This window comes from Jaculus jaculus, chromosome 13 (genome assembly GCF_020740685.1).
Source record: "Jaculus jaculus isolate mJacJac1 chromosome 13, mJacJac1.mat.Y.cur, whole genome shotgun sequence".
Classification (NCBI taxonomy): domain Eukaryota; kingdom Metazoa; phylum Chordata; class Mammalia; order Rodentia; family Dipodidae; genus Jaculus; species Jaculus jaculus.
The window spans coordinates 46,397,466-46,408,400 of record NC_059114.1 but is presented as its reverse complement, the minus strand read 5'-3'; the positions used below and the strand labels follow the sequence as shown (position 1 = coordinate 46,408,400).

The 10,935-nt window shown below is 51.9% G+C and overlaps 1 protein-coding gene across 5 annotated transcripts in view; it reads right to left on the bottom strand.

The window, feature by feature from the left end:
• Positions 1–10,935, bottom strand: part of Nrg2 (neuregulin 2) — a 227,654-nt gene that overhangs the window by 2,585 nt on the left and 214,134 nt on the right. For 3 of the 5 annotated variants that reach the window (XM_045132858.1, XM_045132860.1, XM_045132861.1), the window contains 4 exons: positions 3,696–3,798; positions 1,907–2,030; positions 1,469–1,596; positions 689–916 (listed from right to left, as the gene is read on the bottom strand). In XM_045132858.1, the coding sequence (XP_044988793.1) occupies positions 689–916; positions 1,469–1,596; positions 1,907–2,030; positions 3,696–3,798 (583 nt within the window). Of the gene's footprint in view, positions 1–688; positions 917–1,468; positions 1,597–1,906; positions 2,031–3,695; positions 3,799–7,224; positions 7,249–10,935 lie in introns of all 5 variants that reach the window. The other 2 variants (XM_045132857.1, XM_045132856.1) reach the window with 1 other exon arrangement.

Sequence of the window (10,935 nt, the reverse complement as noted above, 5' to 3'; positions counted from 1 at the left end):
TCAGACCAGGTTTCTCTGCCCCGGTGTGGTGTTTGGGTTCTGCTGCTTGTTTTCCTTCCCAGTCTGGAGTAGCTCCTGCCTTCCCATTTCTTTGCTCTCTTCCCACAGTCCTGGTTTGCCTGGAGGCCACTGGAGGGCTAAGGTGGAAGGCTAGAACTCCTGGCATAGAGTCTGGAAAGGGAGTTTCCAGGGTCTTACTGCATCCATTGTTCAGGATGCAACAATACCCTGGGACCTTCCTGCTCAAGCAGCGAGAGCCTACAATCATTCTTGCTCATGTCCTTCCCATGACAGTGTCCTTGAACACAGCCTCCCTTTCTGCCTTCCAGCCTGGTTGGTCTTGGTATCTTTCTGGTTTTGCTGGGATGTGGGGTTGGGAGGTGATACTGAGATAGGGCAACCATAGATCCTGGGTTTCTGGAACAGCCCTGTTTGATCCTGTTGTTCCATCACAATTATTAATATCCCCCTTTCTAAAAAGTACCCTCAGAGAACAATTACACCACTGGCCCAGCTGAAATTCTAATCCCTGGAGACCATTTAATCTTTCTGGGACCTTGTTTGCCTACCTGAAAAATGGAGATGAGGTTCCTGGTAATGCATCTGAGATATCCTAAGGATCAGACTTAGGTCAGTGGCACTAGCCCTATGGCCAAGATAGGGCTCATGTCAAGGGGTAGGAACTGACCTCTCACTGTGTGGGGAGTCACGCAGAGAGTCTATGGAGTCATGGTAGGGTGGCATAGCAGCCCTGTGCCGCTCCTCCTGGCTGTAGGCTGCAGCCCGCCGTGCCCGCGCCTCCACACATGCTGGGCTGTTGCACTTGCTGGTGCCTACCGAAGACAGCATGATGCCTGACTGGGAGTCAGAGGTCAGGCTCTCAGAACGTTCCAGGCTCCACGTGTGGCTCTCGTGTCTGGGAAAGCCAGATAGAGGTGAAGAGTCAGGAAGGAGCAGAGTATCCTAACAGGTATGGTTCCACTGCCATCCTATCCCTGGCTCTTGATCCCATCCCAAGTTCCGGTTCTTCATCCCAATGAGCTATAGCTCACTGCCTTCTCCCCCCTGGGCTGATGTGGAGTGTCACAAGTGTTCAATAGTAGGGGAAGGAGAGGGGGGGTTCTGCGGGTGAGTCAGCTGCAATGTGCACAGGTCACTTCCCCTCCTTTCTGCCACCCCCGCAATCTGGGATGCTTCCATCTCCCTGATCTTTAGCTACTTATCTCAGGAGCCCAGCCCCAGTGGCCAATATGTGGGTGCTTCCCAGGGAAGGAGGGGCCAACCCAGTTATTTCTTAAGCTGCATGAGCCTTTGTACATGTGTGGAAGGCTACCCCACTTCTGGAGGGAAAGTCAAGATAGATTATGGTTGGTGTGCAAACACAGGAGAAGGTATCAAATAGCTGTGGATGCCTGAATGGATAAAGTGCAGGAATTGGCAAAATTTTGTGGGCCTTAGTGCTGCCCACCTGTGGCTAGACGTGGGCGTGGCTGTGGAGCAGTGGTGAGAAGGAGAACAGGAGTGGCTCCCGGAGAAGGTGGTCTCAGTCTCCCTCCGGATGACATGGTCTGTGGCTGGCACATTTTTGGAGATGTACTGGGACAGAAAGAAAGTTGGGAGGAGTTAGTGACAGGGACCAGATTGGCCCTCCTTCCTGGTGGGAAGGACAGATGATGAGCACTGCTCTAGGTTGAGGGGTGGTTCACTGGACAAGACGTGATGGCATTGGGTCAGTGGTGGCTGTACTTGATCAACTCCCCACCCTTCCTTATGGAAGTGGACAGTGCAAGGTCAGTGTCCTGCTGAGGCAGTGCTTGGCAGGTAGGAGTGCTCATGGCATGAGCTGTGGCCAGAGAAGCTAGCTATCCAGTGACAGGAGAGAGGGGCCCCTGGGCATGCCACTCACATCTGCCATCTGGATCTCTTCAGGGTCCAGCCGGGGGTGGCTGGGCCCGTTGGCCAGGCTCCGGTTCTGGTGGGCTGGGCACATGTTCTGCCGCAGGTGGTTGTGCACCTGCTTCCGCTGTTTTCTGCAGAGGAGAAGGGTAGGTGAGCCTAGCATGTCCCCTCTCAGAACTTCTCTGGCTGTCCCTCCAGGGTACTGGGGTAATGCAAGAAATCTCACTGCTGTCTAGTTGTGTGACCTTGGGCAAAGAAAAAACCTTCAAGTTTTACTTTCCCCATCTGTAGGATGGGATCCCTTGCCACCCAAAGATTATTAGTATAGAAAGCATATAAATGAATTCTTGCACTGTGATAGTCCCCTTGTCTCTCCTTCATTTGGTATTTATATTTACTGCCAGGTGCCACACCGTGTTTTGCAGCAGACAAGGCAGGCATGGTTCCTGCCTCATGGAACTGCCATGCCAGTAGGGGAGGCAGATGATAAGTGCACAGTCAGCCAAAGAACTTGTTACCTTATCAGTAAAGAGTTATAAGAAAATAAATCAGGGTGTTGTGGCTATGGATCCAGGGCCTGTGGGCCTCTTTTACACTAGCATACATTAAATGCTCAGTAAATTTGTTTTATAATAAGCCTAATACACATCATCCTCTGTCTAAAACTCTGCCTTGTCTCTCAGGGTCCCATTTCTCTCCCCAGCATTGTCTTTTGCTACCCTTCCTTCACCCTGCCTGCTTTATCCTGGGGCAGCTTGTTTCCTCCTGATCCTCCACGCCTCTCTGGCCTCCAGGGGTCTGTGCTCTGCCTCTTCACCTGATCGTGCCTACTTGCCTCAGAGAAAACTGCTTCCTTAGGGAAAGCCCTCCCGACGTCTAGATCACGGCAGGCGCCTCTAAAACACGTCCTGTAACACTAGACCACTTGCTTGGAGCAGTGGTCATGTGTCCTCAGCACGTAGGAATAGTAATTGAAGTAATGAGTAAACGCTGTGGGGTCAGAACAGGTGACTTGCTTCTTCACCAGCTCATGGATTCACTCTTCCCTCTTGGGCCCAGTCTCCTCTGGACTTCATGAGCCCTAACTCCCTCCTTACACCCCCATCAGATTTTCTGGTCCTAGATTCATCCAAAATGAGGCTAGAAGGGCCTTAGTGTCCATTTATAGGGACCGCAACAGCCCAGACTCAGGGGCTCTGTCCCTGAAATGGAGCTCTGCCCAGTCCTTCCTCTTCAGATAGGAACTAATGTGCCACTACCCCCTCTATAGCACTTCACTGGCTCCACACTATCTGCAAGATAAATGCAGACTTCCTAGCTTGGCATCAAGGCACTGTGGTGGCACCTGTGTCCCAGCTATCTTTAAGATTTTTAGCCTTATTCCTGACCCTAGCTCTTTGCTCCAAGTAGTGTGGGCTGCTCCTACTGCAGCCATGTCTGCCCTCATCTGAACTTGTCTCTCAGCGTGTACTCTTCTACCTGTCCAGCTTCCCCAAATTCAGTCTCCCGCTGTCTTCTAGCTTGAGGTAGCCAAGCCACTCCTTCCCTGTTCTCCTGTTTCAACACTCCTGGCCAGGGTGGGTAGTGCCTTTGAGGCCTTGTCTTTCTCTGGAAGGCTGAGTCTTCTCTGTGTTCCCTCTTTCTCCTCAGCATGGCCCCAGGGCTTCCACCTGCCAGGGCCCTGCTCCAGGAGCTTGGGGATCAGCTGGACACCCCTCTCAGCCCCTTGCAGTATCTCTGAGATACATCCCAAGCTCATCACCATGTGGACCCCAGCCTGTACACCTGATACTCACTTGGTCTTGCAGTAGGCGACCACACAGACGATGCCCACTACCAGCAGAGCCACACATATTCCAGTGATGGTCAGGACCCTCTTCTGGTATAGTTCCTCGGCCTCTGCAGGGGCAGAGTGGTCGTGAGGGGCACGGTAGGAGCAAAGTCCATGGCTATGTGCCCTGTCCCTGAGCCCCGGGCTCCCTCAGCCAAGGACTTTCCCATTCCTTCCATCCCTGCCATCTTGCCTGCTCCTGGACTGTCTTCGCCCCCTCCCCCCGACCACTCACCCGTCTACTCACTACCTTGATCACCCCCTAGCCCCACACCTTCCCAAATCATGTGAATGAAAAATGCAAGGGATAGGAAAGGATGGAGTGGAGACGCTCCCAGGAGAAGCAACACTCTAGCCAGCAACCCTTCCCTGCTCCATCGTGGCCTGGTAAAAACTTGTTCTTCATAGCAGTGAACATGGAGATCCTGGGCAAAGGCCTTGCTTTGCCACCTCAGCTTCCCTGAGGGCTGATGCCAAGATTTCAGAGCCAGCCTTAGGAGGGGTTTTAGGCCTGGGAACAGGGGCACAACAAACCCAGAGCCCAGAGATGGATGGATGTTGGTGGTGGGGGGGGCTTTGTATAGTCCAATAGCCTGGTCAGGGTGATGGTCTGGCTCACTCCACCCCACCTACCAGTGGCAGCACAGACCCTGGAACTTAAGGCTGTCCTTGTGCACAGGGAACAGTCCTCCACCCCAGCCCTTGTTGATAAGCTGAGTGAGGCTGGATCCAACTATCCAGTCTTACCTTCCATGCCCAGAGGGCCCATCCCTGCCCCTCAACAGAGACACCCAAGAGGAAGAGAAGGAAAATGTAACCACACTGGCCATGGCCAAGGCCATGTCCCCGTCTCAGAGAGCACATCTCACCCTGCCCATACCTGATGGCTAGCACTGCCACCTGTCCTCCTGCCTTAGTGATAAGTGAAGGTAGGCCCCTCTATGGGTGGTGGCACCCTGAGAAATGTCACTGACTCTGTGTGTATACCAGCCACCAGCAAGCCCAAGGGTGCAAATATTCTAGACACTCATATATTCAAGGCTCTGCCTCCCAGAGTCACACACACTGCAGACCTATACACAGCTAAGCATTCTGGTAACAAGTGTACATACACATACAGGCACACTGACCCAAAGTCAGGCGGGGTCTTAACCAGTCCCTGTCCCATATCCCCATCTCAGCTGTAGATCCTGCAGCCCTAACTCAAGCCTCAGTTCTCTCCAGCAGCCAGAAGTCATTCTGATTGTGGTTACCAACAGCCTCCGCAATACCAAGTCCTGAGGTCCCTTGGCCCTTCCTTTGGGCCTTGCGCTTGGGGCCTTCTGAGCGGTGGCTCTCTTTGGCCTCCTCCCTTTCTGTGGCTGACCCTTACCTACTTCTCTTCCCCTTGGTTGGAAGATGGAAGGAAGGGGCCAGATCTTTTTCTTGGCTCAACCCTGTCTGAGTGCCCTCTTGTATCATACTTGTATGCACTCTCCATTTCCATCTCCTACCCTGACTTCATCCCAGTCCAGATCCAGCTCCCACAGGCCACACCTGGCTAGAACCACTGATTTCCCAGCAATTTCCACATCTGCACTCCTGTTCTCCCACCTCATCAGTGAAGCCTGTCTTCCTGTGACTCCCTTTCTTCTTACCTCCTCTGATCCATCTAAAAGTCCGCTAACCTCTGTCTTCTAAAAGGTGATGGATTTGACCATGGTGACCATTTCCACTGATCCCCCACTGGACCCTCACATGGAGATGGTCACCTTCTGGTTCTACTGATGTCAGTCAGGCACACGCACTGGCTTCACACTCTAGTTCAAATAAAACCCAAGGCCTTCCTGTGTCTCCAGCTCCCTGACTACTCAGTTCCAGGCTTCCTTTTGGATCTCATCCATGGTCCTTGTCAGCTTGTGTAGGATGCTCAGTGTCACCAGCAGGATCTCTGTCAGTGAATAAGGCAAGCCCACTCTAACCACAGTGTCCCTGCACTTGCTGTGGCCCCTGTCTACAACACTCCTCCCCAGCTTTTGGCAGAGCTGGCTACCAGATGTCACCACAAGAGACAAGCCTTCCCTAATCATTAGTCACAGTAGCTCCCCATTGCAGCCAGGCATTACCCTATGACCTCATTTTCTTTTCTGAATAGCACTTGTCAACAGCGTTTCCTCTTTGCTGCTATCTGTGTATGGGTGCAGCTCCATGAGGGCAGGATGCTGTGTCTGGTAGGTTCTGGTGTTGCGTGGATGTTTGTTGGTAAGGCAAGTAAGTGCATACACAGCTCCTTCAAACGTAGACACACGTCACATACACCCACACTCAGCAACATGTGCTGGCATTTCCAACCCCAAATGCTCAACACTCAATACAAAGGCATTCCTCTGTGTCCTCACATCCTGCCCTGAGGCACCTGGCAAGGTATGCCCATCCCTCCATCGCAATAGCATTTATACATGGCACACCTGCACATGCGCTCCTGTGTACTGTGCCACAATCCCAAACTTCACCTTCCAGCTAGCCCTGGTACAGCCTGTAGACCCAGACAGACACTCTCACATGAAGACTTTGAGCTCTGTCTTCTACTGAGAGCAGCTGATGAGGCTGAGGCAATAGGCAAGCTAGAGCCTCCCCAGGCCATGAAAATGGCTTTTCCGTGTTTGCTGGCTCTGAACTATGTCTGAGGTCCTGCCTCACAAAAACTGCCCAGGCCACATGGCTCTGTGTCTCTTGCTATGACACATGTGGACACGTGAGACCAGGGTAGAGCCTCCAAGCAGAGCCAGAGGGCTTAAAACATTAACCTTAAAAATTCTTCCAGCAGAAGAAGTAGGACATAGTTTTTTTTTTTTTTTTTTGCGGGGGGAGGCAAGGGGCAGGCACAACCCAGACCCTTGCTGGTGTTGCCCAAGATGCACACATGTGCCACTGTGGGGACAGGTCATGGAAGGAGTGACAGCCTCAAGCAGATGGCAAAACCCAGCAGACAGACAGACAGACACAGGGCAGGGCCAGAGGCAAATGGGAAATTATCAGCTGCCAGTTTGGTACAGGATGAAAAGCAATGGAAATAGACAATGGGAAGGAAAGAGGATCAAAGTGGGATGGAAAGGGTCGCTTCTCTACACAGCTCCCAAATCAGGTTCCTGTGGTTTCTAGAAACTGGCCTTTGAAGAGCAATGCTTCCTGTTCGGCTGCCCACTGGGCTCTACAGCTTAGGCCAGTGCATCCCTGCTGAGCTCCCCTCCATGCAGGGGGTGCTAGCTGTGCACGGAGACAGTCTGAACTCTAGGTACCTTGCTGCTCGTGAGCTTTTATCTTCTGTCCCCAAATCAACAGAGATTATGCTAGGATATCTCGATGGGGCCAGGGTTGTTTTTTTTTTTTTTTTTTTGTATCATCTCTTTTCCATTTTTTTTTTGGGGGGGGGAAGGGGGAAGGAAACCAAACATTTAGCAGTGATGGAGAGGGGCCGTGAGGGTGATGCCAAATGAGACTCAGAGGTTCCGTACCCTTTAGTTCAAATCCAAGGTGCTCTGGCAGTGCAGAAGGGAGGAGGTTGAGAGGGCAGGAGGAGAGGTGGAGGAGGTGGGAGAGGGGGAGGGGAGGAGAGAGAAGAAGAAAGAAACGTTGGTCAGGACTCTTCAGACACTGGTGGCCAGCCTGTGAGGTGAAAGCAGGTTAGTATTGTCCCCTCCCAGCCTCCTGAGCTGCTTCCCTGGTGCCCAGTCCCAGAGAGCCCCTCGAGGGCTAGAGAAAGGCCATGTTAAAGTCAGCACAGCAGGCAAGGCAGGGTCTGTGGAGGTGAGCAGTGGGTTAGTACTAGGTGGGGCAGTTTAGGTGTAAGAGTCAGTGGACAATTTTCAGTCCCAAGCCCTTCTGGAGTCTGCCTGTCTGCCTGCCTCACATCTGGCTAACTCCTGGCTGCCCATTCTCCTGTTCCGAAAACATCATGTCAGAGCCCCAGGCAGTCCCCCCTGTTCCTGACTTGTCCTATAGGCCTAGGTAGCCTGCTTATCACCGAAGAGGCTGGAACTGGAACCTCAGTGTCTGAGGTGAGCAGGAAGCTTCTGGACTACAGGGGCTGGACCATGGTGCCCAAGCCCATCTCACTACCCAGAAGAGCACCTGAAACCTAGAGCATTGAAGAGTAGGTTCCTATGGAACATGTATACTTCTTACACGGTGGGCAAGTTAGTGTTGGAAGTGAGATCATGGTAGGAATGTGTGAGTTCACGGCCCTGTGAGATAGACTCCACATCCATGTTGCTAAGAGGTCAGATGAAAGAGCCCTGGCCCAAGGGTCAGTTCTGCCACTACCTGTGACCCTGAGAGATGCAGTCTGTCTAGATCTCAGTCTCTTAGCTGTGAAGTGGGGATGATGCGTGGCCAGGAGATCCTGGGAGGTTTGTAAATCTGGCTGTGCTTCAGAATCACCCAGGCTAATGGAAACAGGTTTGGGTGGGAGCCCAGAAGTCTCAATGGTGTTTTAAAAAACTGGCCTTCCACTTTGCAGGTCCAAGTCCTGAATTTGCTATGTGGATGTGGGTGAGTCATGGCCTCTGTTCTCTCATCTGTTCAGAGTACTGCACACAGTCACAGGCAGACACAGCAGGACTGGCCAGCAGGAGGCTCAGCACATGTGTGCTCAGGGACCCCTACTCCTGCGGCCAGGGTACACTCCCTCACTGGCTTCTTCCTCAAGTCAGCTCTTCAGACCTGGGGAGGGCATGGAATCACCTATGATTTCTCATCTGCTACAGTGGAAGGAAGCATGGGAAGTCAGCATGAAGTCCTGAGTATTATCCTCCTTAAATGCCTCTGCTTCCTGGAAGGGGTTCCAGAGAGTACTGTATTTGGAAAAGGGCAAGAGAGCAGGATGACTCTGAGCCAGGAACCAAGAAGGGCCTGAACCCAACCTAGAGCCTTGAGGAAGATACCAGAGCTTGGAGCCCCACAAGGTATGCGCTGAAATCATACCAAACTCTGATCCTGGCCCCTCAACACCAGCTTTCTGTGTACTTCTGCCACCCTGAGGCTGGGGGTAATTTTGAGGTTTTGGCTCCTTGTAGTTTTGCTCTGACTGCTTGGGGGTAGGAGAAAGTCATCGTCAGTGCAGTCTGTCCATGGCCCCTCAAGGGTCTTCTAGGGATGGTCTGCTGTGCCGAGTAATGTGCAAGCCAAAAGGGTCTCAGGTACACTTGGGAGAATTCACATTGTTCTTCTGTCCAGCTATGCTCTCCTGAGAGATAAGAAACCATCTTGACTGTGAAACTTGATTCTAAGAGCTGGTCTGAGCACCACTTTAGGGCAAGGTTGTCGAGTTCAATGGGGCAGAGGGGCCAGGACACTTTCTCAAGGTGATAAAGGAAATCAGGTGGTAGAAGGGAGACTGGAGGGAATCTAGTTTCTTAGGGCTCAGCCATGGCTATTCTTGCCCATTGGGTCCCGTGCAGGCCTGTCTGGCTGTACTTTAGGACAGAGGCCACCTGGAAAGCACTCTGAGAGTTTTCTTCCACATCACTCCCATGGGAACTGAACTGCAACAGTACAGTTCCCAGGGATCCTGATGGTGTGCTCTTTGAGTCAAAGACTGGTACTGTTTAGGGTAGGCTAGTAGTGGCTGGCATGATTGGTGAGGTCTGGCCAATTATCAGGTAGGTATCTGGGAAGCCTAGACACAGATTCTGATGAGTCTGCAGCTGTATATGCCCTAGTGGAGGGAATAGGCTCCCACTCAAATTCCTTGCATGCCACTTAGCCAGGCAGGGGTGGCATCACTGAGCCACAGGAAATTTATTAGTTAGAAATTTGCATAGTGACCAGTAGCCATGGTAACTGAATGTTGAATGCTTAGTAGGACCAGGCTTATTCCTAGACATACCCCGTGACACACAGTTTAAGGTGTTTGGATGGGGAGGCAGTGATGTATATGCAGATGTGCAAGCACACACTCCTGTGTTTGTGCGTGTGTGCGGATGTGGACTCAGTCATACACAGGCAGGATACAGATGGGTAAACTTTCCCTTAGAAGGGCAGGGACTGTAGCAAAAGCTTCAAAGTATTACTGTGGCCACAGGCCATTTCCTTGGTCTTTGTAAAAGGTGACCTGGTATTGAGGTGATCAAGGAAGGCAGCAGGATCAGGCTTTTTGCTCAGGAATGCTGGGATACTGCCTCCAAAAACCAATGCTCCTCCTGCCCTTGTCCATGCCAGCTCTAGCTGGGAGGGGTGCTAAATTGCACCCCAGTGACAATGGTAGGCTCTCAGATGAGACCTTCCATGCATCACTTCATTTCATTTGCACAACTACCTTATAGGAATATGTGCCTTTATCTCTATTTTACAGAGGAGAAAACAAACCCAGAGTACTTAAATGAGGCCCAGAACTAGGAAGCAGGACAGCTGACATTTTTGTCTTGGTCTCTTGGGATAAGCAGCTGAGCACTCCAGGGAGTGCAGGGCACTGTCTTTGCACTCACTATCTACTACAGCAGCATGCAAGGGCTCTCAGGGAACGTGCCTAAAGAGTGGGAGTCCTTTACAAAAAGGTACCCATATGGAACTGATGACGTGGGTGGGAAGGTCAGGGACAGAATTTGCTGGCTCTTTTTGGGGGGCTTCCAGGGCCTTGCTGACACTCTCAGCAGATCTGAGCTGAAAGCTGAAGCGGCCCAGCTGGCTGAGGGACTTTGGACAGTAGCCCACGTTCCAGAGGCTCTGCTGCTCTGATCCAGGCCTGAGGGGACTGCTTGTCCAGAACAGTTTCCAAGTCAGAGAGGCTCTTGGCCAAGGGTGGAAAGGAATATGACCCCTTCCTTGGCCTGTGCTTAGCCTGCCTGGTATGTCCTCTGCAGGAGACCCCTCCAGCCCCAGAGTTCTTCACACAGGCTGGACCCGACTGAGTTCTTTTAGAGCCTAGTTTCTACAGAATTCTGTTGGTTTACTTGTCTTTCTCCCTGGTCTGTGATTGAAAGGCCTGGAGACAGTGTTGTCTGCCACATTGTAAACATAGCTGACCATCTCCCACCCACAGAGGCCATGCTTTCTTAATGAGTTAGGCTAGGAAGTCATTTCTGGGCTTTTGTGCTGTGGTTTGAGAGGGACTGTGAAGGCCCATTTCTCTATCCTGAGTGAGACTCATTCCAAAACTCCATTTCTCCATGAGCTATCTAAATGACCCTCTGGATCCCACCTTTGGTATCTTCCAGAGCTCTATTCCC